The following is a 19908-nucleotide window of genomic DNA, read 5'->3' as shown; positions in this document are numbered from 1 at the left end:
AATGCAACAAGTAGTTGGCATAATACATAAACGGAAAACCATAAAAAAGAATATTTTGTGAATCCATAAGGGACAGGCCAATATGTATAAACTGGCACAATTATGACCAGTTCTACGATGTACACATTGAATGGTTATTGAATCTACCTTTTGGATTGCCCTCCTCTATTTTTATCTATCCTACTTCACGAGCACTTCTCCCCTTTACACTCCCCTTTGGAGCAACCTTTCATTTGATATTGAGCATTGAATATGGTGACCTGTTATATGAATAATTGAGCAATAAACAGTCACGATTTGTAGTGATATTGTGTGCCTTACGTTTTTGAGGATATCGCTGTTCACATTTATAATGTTGGTACATTCATGTTTTTTTGACTAATGAATGCTTTTCAACGCTAAATCGAAGTTGTTAGGCAGTCTAGGACCATTGTTTCCTATACCTATTATTTTGCCGGGTCTGACGCTTGACTACTAAATAATGGTATTCTCTCCAACAACCTTCAGTGGCTGGCTGACTTCTCTATGTGCTTTGGGATGGTGTGTGACAGAACTCTTCATCGTCTCTCCATACTTTAAAAGGTGCTGACTTTCTCTGAGAGAGACACAACTGTTACCATGTCTATGCTCCTTCCGCTGAGCTCCTAACTTAATGGCTGAAAGGAATTACCTCGCATTATATGCTAAAACTGTGTTAGAATGACTGCTGTTACCGTGCATACACAATGGCCCAAACACGAAACTGAAGTCTAATTTATTCATATAAGGCGTTCACCTGTTTTGATTTCAGTAAAGTGGACCCCTACATATTGTTAGATGTGGTGCCAACAGGTAAATTTGGATTCTCTACAGATATTGCAAGGTCAGGTGAAATGGAAGGAGGTGTAAAATGCTTGAGAGTAAGGAAACAAAGGAGTGGATAGAAGTAGGGATTACAGTAAACACACAGTATTTGATGACAAACATCAGACCCCTAGACACAGAAACCAACCGAAACAGAAGATCTAGACTCTAGCTTTGTACAAAAGACATCAAACTATACCCACCTACATGTTAACTACTCCACTGTTACCCTCACCAACCATGCCCATCCACGATCCAACCTTATGTGTGCCAACCAAAATGATTGAACATACTAACACTTCACATGTCAGCACACGTCAATGTAAGCCATGGCACTCTGAAGTAGTTTAAAGTTGGACTAATGGTACTACAGAAAAAACCCAGATAAATATACAGGGGTGACAATAGTGAAGATTTTAGAAAGGTGAGAGGTAGGGTGGAAGTTCAAAAATAATGGCAGAATGTGGAACAGTGAAGAAACCCAAAGACGCTCTGTCATTCAGACCATACTTTCAGAAGCTTTTTACTCTTTAACTGCATGCATCAAACTATTTCAATTACAAACCTCAAAATGCAAATGAGTTTGCAATATGTAAATTAGAAGGTCCCGTTGGCAGACATTGCAATGTTTCCTTAGATGTGTTTGATGGGGACCGAGTTCATCGAAACACAGTCAGGAGAGTGATCATCTTTTCTCGCTGGAATTGGCAGAGTGTCATTGGACAGTTTTCGTGATTGGCTGGACCACACATACGTTAGTGTCATTGGACAATTTTCGTGATTGGCTGGACCACACATTCGTTGCTGGAAGTGTGAACACAATGGAACAGTGCCGATTCCAACGCTACCCCTATCCCAATACACATGGAACATTACATAATGTTTATAAACAATTGTATTTTGTGTATAATGGTTTCATGGCTGCTAGGAGCAGACTGCCTTTTCTTCTGATGCAAGTGGGAAACTGCATAATTAATATAAACACCTCTCTTACCTTGGAAGCATTGTTGATAGGAGTTTATCTGTCTTTTTTTTCTCTGCCACTAGTTGTGTGGTCCTGTCTTCCACTACCTCCTCCAAATGATTAGCATACTTCTCCAGCTTGTTCACCATGTTGTCCAAAATACTGATATGACTAGCAAAGAGATTAGTGACAGAATTACAAAATATTGGACTGACACGAGTAATGTAACCTGCAATGTATCATATTGTTACATTAAATAGGCTAGTGAAGTAAATAATATGGCTCAGAATGAGAAAATAGAAATAATGCATCAGTGACCATCCGTCAATTGCAAAGATTTCCTATACCAAAGATAAATGACAGTCTCTAAAGAGTAAATCAATGTTAAAATCATTCGACCAAAAGTCCTGCAATCATGGGCCCAGGACATTGAGTAATACCCCTCAGTATACATCAGCTAAGAGCACGACCATCACAATGCACCAAACACAAACATTGTTGCACCAACTTGGCCACATTCATCCAGAAAGCAACAACAATAAATAACAAATTGTGAATAAAAAAAAAATTGCAGAGGTGAATAAACATATATGCGCTATGAAACAAAAAGTTTAATGCCAATGTCAGCCCCTCGGATACCACATCAATGCCTCAGAGCGAGTAGCTGTACATCTCACTATGTACCCAATTATACTATGCTGACATGCACATACGACCAAAAAGCTTCCAAAACCTTGTGTCATCTACAAGCAGCCTCCAACAAACCAGATCAGCACTGAAAGCCAGGACACATTGAAGACAACATGCCACTCACATAGTCATTACAAACAAATAACCAGAAAAATATATGAAACATTTGATCGAAATCCTCCTTTACACAAGAACATGCAGGGAAGAGAATGAATAACTACACCAGACACACGCACCGTCAAGTTGGAGGTGTAGTAATCAGCAAGTGGACCAGCAAAGTCAAATCTGCAACCATCAACTACACATCACAGCAATACATATAATGGGTACTGTGTATCGAACCACAATTCATTCTAATATCTCCATACTGACCCGTGGACTGCAAGGCTATACCCTGGAAAACATCTATAACCACACACCTCAACTACTACAAGGCTCAGCACCATGACATGGGAGATGTTCTATTACCCCCAAAAATACTAGTTACCACAATCTGCAATCTGATACCATCTAAGCTCTCAAACGCTTCATCTCCATACATAGAATCATGCCTACCAAGTAAGGCCACTGGAGATGAGCCTGTGACCACCGAAGAGCTCACATCTCAAACTCATACATATCATCATCACCAATCTTTCTTCTTGACAGGTTTGTCTTAGGCATCTCCAAAAGCTGCAAATGTCATGACCTAAGCAGAAGGACATACCACACAGCCAGGAAAGCACAATGAGCATTTCAAATCCACTGCATTACAAACTCTATTAAATTTGCTGGCCTGAGCTACTGCAATTGACACCTGCAAAATGTGATATAAGACACCTACAGTGATTCCCAATTAAGGACAGAAACCCAAAGGCCGAGATGCTACTGTAAGGACTGTGACATACAGTGACACAATGATCTGAATTGACATATACGAGTTGGGTTTGGATCATGTTCCATAATTTACATGTATCTTAACATGTACCAAGCTTCAAGCAGAACTGAAAGAGTGCCCTTGGCACTTGCAGCATTCTGCCACCAGCACTGGACATTCAAATCTCTGCCCACTTATATAATACCATTTTATTTATGACATTTCTGTCTCCACAGTTTAACCGTATGTCGTGGGACAGAAGTAAAGCTCAACATCAGGTTCAATCGCCAAATGAAAGGATTCCACAGAACGATGTTGATCAGCATACACATCCCTTATTGATAAGAGCTGATAAGAGGGCATTATAGTCACAGATTTGGATGAGAAAATGTAGATGCAAGAGATAAACAATAGCATTTACCTGACATTGAGTCTCAGGAAGCTGCCGAGAAATGCACCAAAACCACTGACATATCTGTAGAGGTCACAGTGTTGAGAATGATTTTGTGCAGTCAGGTATCAGGGGCCAGGGAACAGCAGCACACAGATAGGTGCACAGAGAATGAAGGTTGGCAGGCATGCTTCAGAAGAACATTGGGTGAGGCAGGACAAAGGGGAACACTGATATTAATGAGAATGCCATTTCGTGTCCACAGTGTATCATGGACGGTCAGCAGGGAATGGAGTAGGATCAGGGAGCACTGCATATGGCATAGCGGAACAGAGATAAAAATGAACCTTGACATGTAGGAAGGCAAGAAAAGTATGCAGACAATGAAGAACTATGTGGTGGCCATGGATATGATGCTGGTAGAGCAACTTGAACATTTGGAGGTATTGAAGAAAATGTAACATGATATGCCTCAGGAGTATGTTGGGTTCAAGCTCTAGGAGTTGGGGGTGAGATTGGGCCCATCTGATCGTCAAGGATAATGTCCCTTGAAAGGAGATAGCAAACAAAGAGATATTGCCGACGCTGTTAGTGGTTAAGTTCCTGACCCCCTTATTAATAGAGAATTGAATCTCCAAAGTGATGTTCCTGAACACAATGAGAAGGTTGGATTGTCTCTGAACACTAGGCCCAACACGGACCTCAGCCACAGGGTCAGTTATTGGTGGTCCAAGCAGTGCTCTCTGGTCCTGTATATTTCCACAGCCCCCCCTCACACATTTCTGTACAGGGTCAGTGAGTGTGATGGCTATGCTAGTCCATCTGGTAGTAGTAGTAACGAGGTTCTTTAAGGAACACCTATTTATCATCCTCAGTTTCTGTATTGCTTTGGCTGTGATTATTTTATATCTTATCTTACTGAGACTGAACCTATTGTGGTATTTCAGCTTGCCAGCTGTAATCCTGTATATTTTGAATATTCTCTTGACATGCATATATACTGGACTGTTTATTAATTGGTGATAAAACCACTTAACTGCAATCACCAATTCCTGGTCCTTGTTGTGGGGCCAAATGGGCTTCACAGATGCAGCATTGCTTTGTTTTTGCTAACTCCCTCACAGTCTCAGACAACATAAGAAAGTCCATCAGATGAGAGATTGCAAATAACGCACCTATACGCTCTCAATGTACTGCCCAGCTGGAGCCTCTGTGAGCCAAAAGGCTCATGTAATGGTGCATTATGTTCATTTGGGACATATGTGCTGTTTTACTTCCTCTGCTTCCTGGTTTTGTGGTTAGCAAGACACCCTTCCTGCATTTGGGAAGTCACAGAAGTTGCACAAGCCCTCTTTGCTGATAATATCTCAAATAGTGCCTTATACAAACTGGCAGGGCATGCCATATGGAATTTTGGTGCATGACTGAGATTCATTGTGCTTTGTAGGTGGATAAGCCAATCGTGTCCCGATAACTGTCTGATAGTACAGTTGATTTAAGGGATCCTTTGTCTGCAATGGCCTTATATGCCTTTAATTTCATGCTGTGTTCCTTAGAATTTTTTTTAGCTGATTGATTTGTTTCTTTTCCATTCTTCAATGTTAATTGCATAGGGGGTGTTTGTAAAACATTCTTGTTATTCGATTTAGGAATGTTATATAACCATGTATGTGTGGAATGCCAAGTAGGTATTTATTTTGAGTACATTGCTGCCTGCTTGGCACAGTGATCCCAGCAAGGTAGATGAGGCTTTTTTAACATGGCAGGTGGTCTGGGGGACCAGAGGCAAAGCCTTCCCGTCACTGAGCTAGTGGTCTGTTAGGTCATCCATAATAGTCCCAAATATTCCCTTAAACTCACTTTCAGCTGGTAAAACTGTGGCTTACATATATAATTTGGTGGGACAGGAGGAGCACAACCACAGTTTGGTGGTGTTCCCGTCCCACCAAACTTGAATTTCCAACACTTAATTTAAAACTGGGAAAACCACAAAGTCTTCACTGAGGAGAGACGTTTCAGGAGGCAGGCAGGTTTCCCCGGATGGCAAAGGAACTACTTCAAATCCTATGAGTAATATTCAGCAAGAGAAGCCTTTGCAATGTTGGCCCGTCCACCACAGGAGCTCTAGATTTCAGTGGTAGTAGCCCTGTTGTATTCATGGCATGGCCATCACTAATCTTCAGTACCCAGGTCCGCCATATGAGGAGGGGCTCACCAGACAGAGAAAACCAGCACAGGCCCGTAAGCAGAGGCAGGGCCAATAAAGACCCCTAGACAAAGGCAGTGCCTGTAGGTTTTCTGTTTTACTGAAACAAACGTCCACTTTGGGAGTTTGTTTCAGTAATATGAAAATGAATGTTGAGCGGGCAACACAAATTTGGTACCCACTAAGCAGTCATCTATGCCTACAGTACATTTGTAGAATTAGTGTCAGTGTTGTGCTGGCCCTGGTTTTCCAAAACAGCCACTGGTTTGTAACTTTTCTCTCACTTTTGAAAATTAACTACAGAAGTGCTCCAAATTGAACTTAAAACAAAATAGGTCTTAGAGCTGTCTGGTCTTTAAAATGGTTCTATTCATCCATGCAGCAAAACTTAGCTAGTGAAAATTAAATGTCCCGACCTTCAAAGCTGGATTTTTAGACACAGGTTCATAGTTTCCAGTTTCAGGGGCCTCCCCACAACTTCAAGTCCATATCAAGATGTTTGGTTGCAACTGGTTTCTGGATTCCATACCCAACAGCTCCAAATCTCTCCAGCGACAGGGTCTTCACCACTCTTTGAAAAACAGAAAAGGGTTGACCTGGACTGACTGAAAATATGTCCAGTTGACACTGGTCTCTTGGTTCTTTTTCCGGAGGAAACACCCCATGTTGTCACTAGGGCCCCCCCATGCTAATTTACTAAGGAGAGAAGTTCCAATAGGCAAGCAGGTTTCCCTGGACGGCTCCTGAACCACTTAATTTCCTATCGGCCAGGCTTGTAGTCCCAGAGATTCAAGAAAAGACTGCAATTGTCTCCGTAGTCTACAACGCAGATAGAAATTCTTACAACAAACAGCATGCAGTCCTCTCTTCTGTTCTGTTCTTGTCAGCTGTCTCACTAGAGAGGGCTGAACAATAATTTTTAAAAGGTGAACTCAACTGAGACACAACCCCTAAGTGTTTGACTTGGACCTTATTTCTTTCACCCTGTTTTCTGAAGCTCTTTTTGTTGTCTTTTAGGACTCTGCACACTTTACCATGGCTAACCAGTGCTAAAGTGCTTGTGTTCTCTCCTTATGACATCGTAGAATTGGCTTACACCCATTTTGCACATTTAAGTTACTTGTAAGTCCCTAGTAAAGTCACACTAGATGTACCCAAGGCCTGTAACTTAAATTCTACTAGTGAGCCTGCAGCACTGATTGTGTCACACACTTAAATAGCCTAATATACATATTTCAGGCCTCCCATTGCAACCTGTGGGTGCAGTTTTAAGCTGCCATTTCGACCTGGCAAAATAAACCTTTTGCTAGGCCCAAATCTTCCTTTTTAATACATATGGTAGGCCCTGAAAGGCCCAGATGGGCGCAGCGCACCACCTTTGCTGCTCGATGCTTCACCCTCAGAACCGACACATTGGCTCTGCTGTGCGGACTTCCCTGATGCAAGGACTAAGCATTGCTGGTTGCAGCCCATCAGAGCCAAAGCATCTCCATGCAAGGGCATCGCCTTGCACTTCGCAGTTCCCCAGAACGGCCACTGCGAGACGCATCTCCATGCCCGGACATTGGCTCACACTTCACAGCTCCTTGTAACTGCTGCTGCACAACACATCTCCTCGCTCAGACTTCACATCGGCTCTGCTGTGCCACACATTTGTGACACAGACTCTGCATCTCTTCACAACCAGGATTTAAGGTACTCTTATTCAGCAAGCCTAACTGGGTCCTTGTAGCCAGACCATGCTCAATTGCAGTCGGCCTGAACTTGTGACTTTTACCCGGTCTGGTGCAATCAAATAAACACAGTTGATGCTTTATTCTTCTTGGTGCTATTTTCACTTAAATCTTTAAACTTGCATATCTCCATTTCTACTGAATGGATTTTTGTCATTTCAGTCTTGAATTCTTTATTAAAATGTACTTTATTTATCTAAACTGGTGAGGGATTTCTCTTGTGTTGTATTTTCACTTTATTACTGTTTGAAGTACTGCATAAAAACTTTACACATTGCCTCTAAGTTAAGCCTGCCTCCTCTGTGCCAAGCTACCAGAGGGTTGAACACAGGTTAATATGGGGTTTGCTTGTGCCTCACCCTGACCAGGATTGTGGTTGCGGCTTGAGTAAGGGTACCCCCCTTCCTCAGCCAGTATCCCTATTTCTTACACTAAGGTAATCAAACTAACGTTTCCCTACCTAGGGCTTTCCACAGTGTGACACCATTTCTGTCTCAGAAAGTTCCTGTTCTGTTACAGCTATCCGAAACTCCTCAACCAAGAGAGCAGCCCTTGGTCTTCCACAAACATTTCTCCAACACTTCCAAAGCTCCACCCAATGGAATTAGGTTGCTGTCTCTATCAAATAAAAATGTCCAACCCAACATACCTGTTCCCCCTCACATGCTTGGTAGGGCTCTACCATGACTGGTAGGTGCCTTCTACACAAAGGATTAAAGTGGCATTGTCCAAATTCAAAGACAAATTATGTCTGTGTCGTGAACACACTTTTCTTGCAGCCTATTACATTCCCAGCCTTTGAAGCTGGGTAGCCATGGCTAGTGGTCTGCAAAGATAGTGAGGTGATTAAGTAAAGTAAGGGTGTTTTGCTATGGAAAAAGGACTAGAGCTTTTGTGCAGACATGCTAACGTTTTGGCAGGTAATATGCCAATTTAGAAAACAGACATAAAGTATGCAGGTACTCAAAATCCAAGTTGTTTCCTAGCAAAGGGTAGAGCAAAAGGTTTTAGGCAACAATGTCAAATTATTAAAGGCAGCTTGTGGTGAGGCTTGTTGAGCTTCTGGGTGGTTAAAGAGCTATGGCACAGCCCTTTGTTGGTGGATAAAGGTCTGCAGAAATGGACAGTGCTATTGAATCTGAGGTGCATATCTCCTAATGCCAGGCTGGGAGCACACTGCGTGGGCCTGGCCCAGGCTCACGAAGGAGCTGGGACAGGGGTGTGAACCCTGACATAAGGACAGTCGATAAAACATGACCAACAGATTAACATCATCTCTGCGGCGGGAAGCTGTGGCATGGAGGAGTGAGGGAGGAATTTGCAATTGTGATTATTTGATGATGTTATTATCTGCTCCTTTCTTTCCCACCCTGTTTCTCTCCCTCGTTTCACCCCCTCGACCTTTGTAGTGTAGGAGATATGCCCTTTACAACCATGGAGAATGTCCTGAGATGGCTATTTGCTCAATTGCTGTGTTGTTATTTTATATGTGCAACACGGAATTCACTTCTTGTTGTTTTGCCATCAACAAAGTATTTGAAATCTAAAATTCATTCTGAGGTGAAACCCATGATCCTACTCAAATGTAAATGTGAAAACATCACAGATTACGATTTGAAAACTAAGTAGCTGTGCAAAACCTGTGGTGCACATTTACAGCTGACTTGAAAAAAGTGTTACATATGGCTTTTTGAAACTGAAAAACAACATTGCATATGTTCTAAACACAGGCTAAAGCCTGTAGAATCACATGTACTGTTTATAGCCCATACCAGATGTAATATGGGAAATTAACACCTGCGAACTTTCTTAGATTTGACCTCTGTGCAAAGTTTGGGCATGGTACGGGTGATTCACCACATTATGGGCCTCATGTAGGTAAATAAATTTTACCGGTTCTTAAATACCGAGCCGTACCGAATCGGTAAATTAGAATCGGTAAGTTATATGTAGGTAAAAATTCGGTAACAGTTACCGATTCGGTAACATTCGGTAAATACGAATCGGAATTCACCGAATCGGTAAATACCGAGGTGATAATTACCGAATCGGAAAATACCGAGGTGGTATCTACCGATTCGGAAAATACCGAGGTGGTATCCACCGAATCGGAAAATACCGAATCGGTATGTACGGATTCGGTAAATAACATCACATGACTTGACGAAACAGCTAATCCTGTGCAACGACAGCCCACCCAACCAGGAACTGCCCACACCCAGGCAGGTGTACACAATTAGCCGACGTGGCCACACCCAGGCAGGTGTACATAATTAGCCGACCCTGGAGAGGCTTGGAGTGCAGAGGAGAGGCAGGGAGCAGTTGCATGTGCGAGCGGGAAACGAACAGCATGTCCAGCCAGAGAACACAGAAAGACGGAGGGGAAAGGAGGAGGAAGCTCAAATTCAGCCCCAAGGAACTCCAGGTGCTGGTGGAGGAGGTGGTGAAGCAGCACCAGAAGCTGTTTGGGAGGCAATCCCTGCAAGTGCCTGAGGCCGAAAAGCGCAACATATGGCTGGCCATCCAGGCGCAGGTCAATGCTGTGGGAGTGACCCACAGGGACATTGAGGTCCTCAAAAAGCGCTGGTATGACCTGAGGATTGTGACCAAGAGGAAGATGGGCGACATCCAGAAGGAGGCCAGCCAGACCGGAGGTGGAACCAACAGGGCACCTGCCCTCACCGAACTGGAGGAGCTGGTGGCGGCCACAATCGAGCAAGAGAGCGTCGTGGGTCTTGGGGACGCCGACAGCTCTGCCAGAGCCGCAACACACCAAGGTAAGACGAAAGCACAGCAATGTAGCCCCCCCTACCCCTATCCCACATCCCCCATTGTGAAACGAGAATCACACTGCAGTCCACACGTGTCAGTGCAGACAGGCAATGCATTCCGGGAGATGTAGTCAGGGCAACACTAACCATGACGTAAATGTCACAGGGCAACAGGGCATGTCACGCACTCGAGGCACAAGGAGACAGAGGACAGATTGGAATGTGAAATGATTTATTGTGACGCTTGCAATGCAGCCCTTCGGGGACACTGAGCCAATGTTGTTTTTCTGTCCACAGATGTGACATCATGCAGTACAGGGCATGCTGCAGGGGAGACGGCACACCTGCCACAAAAATCACCTCTAGCCAGCACGAGTTCAGACCAGGGAGCAGGCCCACTGGCAGCCGCACCACCAACACAGCCAGCCTCGCCGCACACAGAGCCAGCATCACCTCACCGAGAGCCAGCATCACCACAACCACAGCCAGCATCGCCACTCATGTTCGAATCACCGGCCACATCTCCGCTTGCAGGTGTGAGAATGAGGAGGCGTCCAGCAGCCAGGCTACGAGCCTTCGACACCTCGTCAGACGACAGCATGGGCCCAGAAGACCGCACCGGGCACCAGGAAGGGAGCCATCCCACTGTGCCCCACACCTCACAGGCAGCACAGACGGGAGCAAGAGGGCGCCGCAGGTCGCGTGTCCAGAGTCCACCAGCACCCACTGACGGCCATGGTGTCTTCTTGGGGCTCGAGGGCCAAATGTTGAAGCAACAGCGCCTGCAATCAAAGGCAGTTATGTCAGTCCAGAGGCACATGCGGGTGATGAAGACAAGCTTAGTCAACATGGACACAAACATTGGCGGCATGGCTGCGGGCATTCGGGACATGTCCCAGTCAATCCAGCAGTTGTGCAGCAAATTAGATGCTGACATCGAAGCACGGCGCCGGGAACGCCAGAGAAGGGACACTACCAGCAGGGCACTCAACCGTCTGGCAACTGCGACTTCCCTACTTTGCCGGCGCCCTGTGACGATGCAGGAGGGCCTAACACAGTGCTGCAGCGACCTGTCTCGGGGGATGGTGCAGGTGACAAGTGCACTAGGGGTGCTATTGACTAGTCAGGCGTCGACAACTGCTGCAGGGGATGCTGCGGAGCGCATCGACACCAGCAGCAGCATCACACCCCCCGTCCCAGAAGCACGCAGGAGCAGCAGGCGGCTTGGGGTTGGCTCTAGTGAGGATGCACAGGCCGTGCAATCCACCACTGCAGCGCGTATGCGCAAACATTGATGTGGCCCTGCTTAGCCACTTCCCATTGGGTGACGTAACCCTGGACATACTCCTTGTATAGATGGTATATTGCCAGATTGGCCTGTTCATGTGTTCATGGCGTGGTGCCACATTAAACTACGTCATGACTTCTCACAACTCGCTGTGTCCCCTCACTTACTCAGAAATAGTTGCATGTGATCTCTGCCCGTCTCTCTCTCCCATCGATTGCAGTTGGCACTCTAGCTGCGCTGCCCTCTGGCTGGCCTGACTCATCCTCGTTGTCCTCAACATATGTTAGTTCCACATCTGTACCTTTTTTCGTGGCAAGGTTGTGCAGCATTGCACAAGTGGCAATAATCTTGCAGCAGGTGATGGGTTTGTACTGGCGTGCGCCTCCGCTCTTGTGGAGGCAGCGGAACCTGCTCTTCAGTAGTCCAAACGTGCGCTCCACCACATTGCGTGTTGTTTTGTGGGCCACGTTGTATCGTCTCTCACTCTGGGTTGCTGGGTGTAGGTAGGGAGTGAGGATGAATGAACGGCATGCATATGCACTGTCGCCTGGATGAGTAAGAGGGAACCATCAGTTACATGCCTCTATACACTCTGATTTGCAGGTTTCAAGGGGCGTCACTGTTACTTACCCAGCAGGTATCCCTCTCCGAATTCGCCGGCACTCAGTCGTGTGTAGATCCCACTATTCTGGAAGATGTATGAGTCGTGGGTGCTCCCAGGAAACTTTGCAACAATATCTGTGATGATGTTCCCTGCATCACAGATCACCTGCACATTGATGGAGTGGGTGGACTTCCTGTTCCTGTAGATGTGCTCTGTATCAGCTGGTGGACAGATTGGGATGTGTGTACCATCAATACAGCCGATGACATGGGGGAACTGTGCCATGTGATAAAAGTCTGTTTTTTTTTTCTGCAGTGCAGCCTGTGTGTTTGGGAAGCTTATGTAGTGGTGCATTCTCTGCATCATGGCATCCAGGAACTTCCTGAAGAAACGGGACAGGCAACTCTGGGATACACCACCCACCGCAGCTATCACCACCTGATAACTGCCGGATGCCAGTAGATGTAGGCTGCAGAGCACCTGCACATGTGGTGGTATGGCGTGCGCCCTTCTTGTTGGCTGGTCCAGGAGTGGGTGCAGGTCCCTTATCAGGTCCATGATGGTTTCGGGGTGTAGCCTGTACCTCTCATGTATCTCTGCATCAGTCAGCTGTAATAGTGTGATGCGCTGTCTGTAGATTTGTTCCTCCCGTCGCCACACCCTCAGTCCTGCTGCCTGTAGACGTAGGCGCCTTGCAATGACGTACATGGCGGCCATGTTGTCCACGCTGTTGCATTTTGGGATTGCTTATGTGCATTGTTGATGGTTACCACCTGCTTTCAATCCGTGTTAATTACCGACTCTTATTTACCGATTTTCCTGGATTTCTTAATTACCGCCTGCTCCTACATGTCATTTTAAATTTTTACCACTTCATATTTACCACTTCATATTTACCGATTCGTTAATTATGTATTCGGTAAACATGAATCGGTATTTTGGAATTCGGTAACTATGAATCGGTATTTACCGCCTCATATTTACCGAAAAGTGGTTTTTGGACTCCTACATCTCACTTGTCTGAATACCGGTCGGTAACGGCATATTTACCGAAAATCGGCCGTTACCGACCGGTATTTCGCTACCTACATGAGGCCCTATGTGTGAAAAAATGTGTGCTTTTATGATTTATATTTTAAATCGAATAAAGCTTATTTTGATTGATTGACTCACCGCAATGTCAAATATGGCTACTTAATTTTCAAAATGATTCTTCATTTTTATGGTCATGCCTGTGCATCTGAAAAAACTGAGTAATCCCAAGAGGTACAATCGCCAGATGCCCAGAGTCAAAAACTCAAAATAAAACTAGGGGAAAAATTGCACAGAGATAGGTTTCCTACAGTGTTTAAGAGGGTGGAAGGGTGGAAGAGTCTGTACGAGTTGTTGAGTATGTTTTTATAACAGAGAATTTCGAGGAAAGTAAGTTGCAATGCCTCTGGTTGTGACAATGGATAGAAGTGTAGAGTTATGTGGGAGTAAGGAAAGAGTTGACTGTTCAATATAGCTTCAGCCACCAGAGCATCTCTTTGCTTATGCATTAAGGTAGAAGGCATTGTTGGAAAATGAGGCATTAGTTGTGTTGCCTGCACAAGTAATGGGTCTACATTTGTCCTCCATTGAGAACCAAACACCCCATTGTAGAGCTTGACTTTCACAGGGTAGTGTTGCAGAACAGTCCAAGGCCTACACAAAGGAGGTGGTATGGGCTAGTAATCACAATTCACAGAGACACAATAATAACACTCAATATTGGGAAAAGTGCATTTAGTATACACACCCTACTCAATACTATGCAACAATTTGCAAATATACACAAGTTGAAGGAATTACTTTTGGATATAATCATTCTTATCCCTCCCAAAGTAGGGGGGCCTAGTACCGCAACTCACATGTCTAAACATTATCTTGTCCCTAAATGCCACGGGTTGAACATAACTTGGAGTAAGAGCACTTAAGTCTGGCACTAAAGCGAGTAGCTGTCCACCTCACAATGTTAACAAGCATTTCACCATGGGAATAAATGCAATATTTACATATAACCATGACTAAGGGCACCTAATACTGGCAATAAAGCATGCAAACTTTAATCACGAGTGGCTGTCAGTCTCATTATTTAAATAAAGCATTAGCAAGAATCAATGTCTAAGCATGTCTGGGGGTGCAGTGTACTCATCATAACAGTAAACATGAGTAACGCAGTATAATTACATTTATAATTGCAATACTATGAAATTATAGACTTTAGCATATATTTTGAGTAACATTCAACACACAATACTGCCCATTAGCTTAGTCCCTACAGAACGTCACTTGGATAAACACACTGAATGTGCAATTATCACCTTTCACCCCTAGAGAGTATCAACATGAAATCTTCCATTGAACTTCTTTAGGTCACACATTTGCAGCCATCCTTTGCAAAGCATCTCCTGCTGCAAAACTAAAGTTCCAGCCAAGAAAATGCTTAGGAATCTATCAAAAGCCTTGAGGGGGTATCAATCCCGGGTCCTACCAAAATTATGGTGGAGACTCTGGCACATTATTTGGGGGGGGGGGCATTGTGCTGCTCCTGCAGCTCCCTCCACACTTTGGTAACAATTGGGTTTTGACCACATCCTCCAGGGTTCACCACAAGCTGAAAACTAGGGGGCAGATTTACAAGCTCCTTGCGCCACTTTTATGTCACTTCTCCCATGTTAAAAGTGACGCAAAAGTGGTGCAAGGGGCGTGTAAATCTGCACCTAGGTATTTTTCTTTTCCAAAGCAGCAAAACTGACAAGCACCTCAGGCCATTATGGGGCGCTTTTCCTGAGCAGCGTGAGTATTTGAACAGCAGCTCTCCCGCTGTGTCAGGGAGAGCTGCGCTGGGTTGTCTGTTTTCCTTTTTTGTGGCCTCAAGTGACCTCATTTCAGGGTACCCGGCCCACCCAAGAACCCTGTGTGTACCTGCCATCGTTGGAGAGCAGCTCGGGGGCCCAATCCTGGCAGCTCTGGCTGGCTCCCTGCCTGGCCAGCACTATTGGGTGCTGCCATGGGAACCAGCATTTCATTTTGGGCACTCGTGTGTACTGCTGAAGCCTTCCTGGTCACCTGGGGGAGTGTGACAGCACTTCCCCCTTCCCCATCTTTGACTCTGGGGCTCAGGGATGTGGTCCTGGACACGCCTGCATCTTCATAGGGAGCGCAACAGTGCTCCTTGTATTTCCTTCTTGCCCAGGGATGGGGTCTTGGGTCTTGATGCTCATGCGGTGGCACGCGATGGTGCCAGTTAGCTCTTCGGGCCCAGGGATGGGGTCCTGGGTCCCGTCTTCACATCGCAAAGGTGGCGCAACGGCACTCCCTCATGTATTTTCTTCTCAGGGGCAACCTCCAGTGCCTGGCACCCCCTCAAAGGACAACAATCAATACAGTCACAGTAAAAAGTTGCCCAAAACATGAAACAGCCATATCTCGGGCCCAGTTGTCCCAATCTAGACAATCTTTGGCTAGTTTTTCTCCTGGTGGCGAGCCCTAGCCCTCTGCAGCACTTTCATCAGGCCTCCTGGCCTCAAAGCATGTTAAACTGTGCAGGGAGCTGGTTTCACAGGCTCCCTGCTCCAGCCTTTTCCTCCCCTTGTCTTAGGGTCAATCAGAGACAGAAGAGTCCTTAGTCCTGGCGACAGTCAGGGGGATCCTCCTTCCAATTGTCCATGGCGTCACCCTCCAGTTCAGGAAAAGCACATCCAAGAGCGCTCTCCTCCCTGCAAGACCTTTAAGGGGGAGGAAGGGGTGCCAGCAGGAATATACCTCTGGCCTATCCTGAGGTGCCACATCAACTCTCAGACCCTGTTTTAACCTTCTTGCACAGGCTTCTGGGATACTTCAAGATGTCGTCACCCAGGAGTCACTTGCTACATGGGCTCTGAGGCACTCAGCTCCCTCCCTCTCTGACATCACTGCCATGCCCTTCCCCCAAAAAATCTTCAAAGGAGCCCCCTCCCTGATTAAGGGGCTCGGGACAGACCCAGTGCCTGGCACAGGATGACATCTGTCTGATTGAAGCAGAGCAATTTCGCCCAGTCCCTTCCTCCTGTCGATTTGACCTAAGCAATGTCAAATACTTGCTTTGAAGGGCGAGGCCTTTGTTCCTGCAGCTGGGGAGAAAAATAATTAACCCAGCCCAGCAGGGTCCCACAAGGCCTGAGCTCTGATCCTGAGCTGAGAGAGACATGACATTTCTGGGTGACCCATGAGCTGTACAGATATGCTATTGGACTTTACAGAATTGTTCTTTTCACACATGTTACAATGCACATTGGTGCAACTTTGGAGTTTGTGAGCCCCAGGGAAATGAAGCTGTGCCTTAAGGCAGCCTTTCCCATAGGAGTATAATAGTGTGTTACTACATTTGTTACAGTAAAGCACACTGACTTCCCTACATGTGTACCCCCCCCCATTATAGCGTCTCTTCCAGGTCATCACCCAACTCTGCATAGTCCCTTCTGAGCCTGCACAGCTCCTAGGTTGTGTACGACAGGAGTCTGCCACGCGCAGCCCTCACATGTGTGCACAGCCATGTGCACACTTGTCCACATGTAACCAGCTCACTGGCCCTTACCCTGGCTGTGTCACAGCGGCCTTTTCTAACAAGGCAGACACAGGCAGAAAACATGCGCAATCCATTTTACCATGAGTTTACCGTGGGTGAGTCCCAGGTTATGAGGCTAACCCACAGTAAAAGGTAAAACAGCAGGTGATTATCAAGCGAAAAATCCAGACCGCTCAGATGGTCAGAGGCACCGTCTCACACAAATAATTTTTCAAATGGCCAGAAGTAGGTGGCTTATTTTTTGTGATGCGTCATTCTGACATGTAAGCTTGCATAGCACATCTCAGGAGGAAGGCTGATATCAAAAACTTATATCTTATATTTAAAAATTACTATCACTGACAGAGTTTCTAACTGTGATAGTGTAGTAACACAGTATTCATTCATTATGAGTCAATCTGTGGTTCCCTGTGCTTAGCAACTATACCGATTATACACTGGTGTCAAAGATATTGCTTTACTACTATGCATAAACTGTTAGAGAATATTTCTTGCAGAATGGCATGAATGGTTGCTCACCCCTCAGGACTTGATCCTCGCAGTTTTCGCTTTATAGTAGGGAAGTCTGGCCGCCTGTCTTGCTGCTCATCCCAGCAAGATTTCAACATAGCCACGATGCGCTTGTTGCATTTCTCCACTAACAGGGTGGGTCTTAGAGGAACAATGGCTCCAGTGTCCTTGAGTTTCCGGATCACCTCTGCTGAGGATTAGAGAAGTAAATCAGTGGGAGTAGTTGTCGTGGCAGTACCTTTGTCCAAGAAAAATATAAGGACCAGAAATGAGCCTACCTTCAGGCTCCATATTCTGATCTTGATACGGTCCATCATCATTGCTGTGTATTAGTTCTCTGATGATGATTGCAAAGCTGTAGACATCACCTTTTTGGGTGCCTTGATATGGACAGTGTTCAAGACGTAGGAGCTCTGGGGCTGTCCAGAAAAGCTCTAAGGAGAAATATGAGAACAATCAACCAATACAAATGCATCAGATGGATCATTTATAAGACATGAGCATATTTTATATTGGCTTTTGTCCGTGCCCAAATAATGAATCTCATTTCAACACAATGTTTTTGGTCTTAATAATAGTGGAGAAAATACATAATTGCATCTGATTTAACAGTACTTAAAAGGTCAGCTGTAAATGGATCTGAGTGTGGCAGAACTCTAGTCTAGCTGTCTTAGATATTCCCTTAAATAACTCTACTAGAACACAATAAAAATGTTGTGTTTTGTGAGCCTTTATTGGTTGCAAAGGAAGGACCTATTGGCTGACACACGTTTATTTGTTTCAGACCTTTGAATGATATAAAAGTTATTGTGAGCTGACAGTGAAATAAAGTACTGTGGAGAGCTGATGTGCTTCAACTATTTCAGCAGAGGAAGCTGGCGAAGCAGACTTGGATAGGGGCTTGGTGCTAGCCAACAGGTAGAAGGTAGAGCATCTCTGAAAAAGGAGTTGAGTGTAGGGGTCGCTAAAAGTCAATATTAAAAGGACACATAGCATACCTTAATACAGATGACCTATGAGACCTCTGACCAGTAACAAACAATAAGGAAAACTTAAGGAAATGATAAACATGTCATAGTTTAATTACCTTTAAAGGGTGAATACTTGTCTGAACTTACTAAAGGTAACTTCTGAGAAGGTAACCACACAAGCCCTTAAGTGGCCAGAAATGTATGCAGGAATAGCAGGAAGCCCGGATCTATGATTCCAACGGGTATCCCCACACACAATTCCAGAGAATAAGTGTTTTTTCTACAGATTGGGGGATATTTTATAGTGACTGATAATACCAGATCTTTTTGGAAAGTTATTCGCGACTACAGAAGAAAAAATGCTGATATTATCCTCCTGCTTTGCTTTGCTTCTAACAAGAAAAACGTTTGAAGCAAGGACCCAAGAGATGAGTTGAAAAAAGGCCCTGTCAATAAAAACTCTCACATTTTGTGCTATACAGCTGTCACTAGAAAGATTGTCGGGCTATAGTCGCATAACACAAAGGATTTTATTCTCAGGATAGCATGTATTAAGCACTTTTAATTTCTTCAATATTTTTTTGTTATTTCTTTGGTTATATGAGTTGGGGGCATATGTACAAGGACTGGCAAAAACTACCGCTAACGCTAGTTAGCGGCAGTTTTCTTACAGCTATGTACCACTGAAAACTATCGCCTTTTTAGCGAAGTATGTACAAGACCTCGCTACATGGCGATAGCTTCAGGGATCAGTGGTAAAAACAGGCGCTAACATTAGAGTGATGGCGATAGGAATTCCGGCGTTAGCAGGCGAAAACCAACGAAAGGCCAATTAGCGGCAAAAAAATGCACGTTAGTCAGCCCAACGTGAGTTTTCTTTGCCTCTAATGGAAAAAATAGCCTATCAGTCGACCTCCAATAGAAAATAGGAAAAAAAAACAATGAAATGCAGAATGTAGCAGCCTAGGCCAAGTGCAGCACATATCAATAACCCCCTCAGGCCACCCAACATCCAGGATGACCAGGATGAGAGCCTGGATGCCACGTTGGACCTGCGCCTGGAGCCTGAGTGCCTCGCTGGACCTGCGCCTGGAGCCTGGATGCCTCGCTGGACCTGCGCCTAGAGCCTGGATGCCTCGCTGGACCTGCGCCTAGAGCCTGGATGCCTCGCTGGACCTGTGCCTGGAGCCTGGATGTCTCGCTGGACCTGCGTCTGGAGCCTGTATGCCTTGCTGGACCTGCATCTGGAGCCTGGATTCATCGCTGGACCTGCGTCTGGAGCCCAGAGTGGGATGTGGAGGAGCTGTGGAGTCAATGAGCCGTGGAGGTAGACATTGAGGCTCGGCGATCACCCGTACCTGGTGGTGAAGTCTGGCCGGTTGCATGGAGACACGTTGCTGACCTGTGTGAGAAGACCACCTTGCACCCCTTGGAGCTGTTTATGGTAGAGGCGCTCCTGCGCACCAACGTGGGGAGGTCTGCATCGCACA

General features: G+C 45.4%; 1 protein-coding gene across 1 annotated transcript in view; it reads right to left on the bottom strand.

The window, feature by feature from the left end:
- LOC146866994 (guanylate cyclase 2G-like) overlaps positions 1-19908 on the bottom strand; it is a 161059-nt gene that overhangs the window by 120080 nt on the left and 21071 nt on the right. The window contains exons 5-7 of the mRNA XM_085618922.1: positions 17726-17881; positions 17457-17634; positions 1838-1978 (exon numbers count right to left, since the gene is read on the bottom strand). Of these exons, the coding sequence (XP_085475048.1) occupies positions 1838-1978; positions 17457-17634; positions 17726-17881 (475 nt within the window). The remainder of the gene's footprint in view (positions 1-1837; positions 1979-17456; positions 17635-17725; positions 17882-19908) is intronic.

Source organism: Triturus cristatus, chromosome 1_2 (assembly GCF_964204655.1).
Source record: "Triturus cristatus chromosome 1_2, aTriCri1.1, whole genome shotgun sequence".
Taxonomy (NCBI): domain Eukaryota; kingdom Metazoa; phylum Chordata; class Amphibia; order Caudata; family Salamandridae; genus Triturus; species Triturus cristatus.
This window is presented reverse-complemented; position numbering and strand designations above follow the sequence as displayed.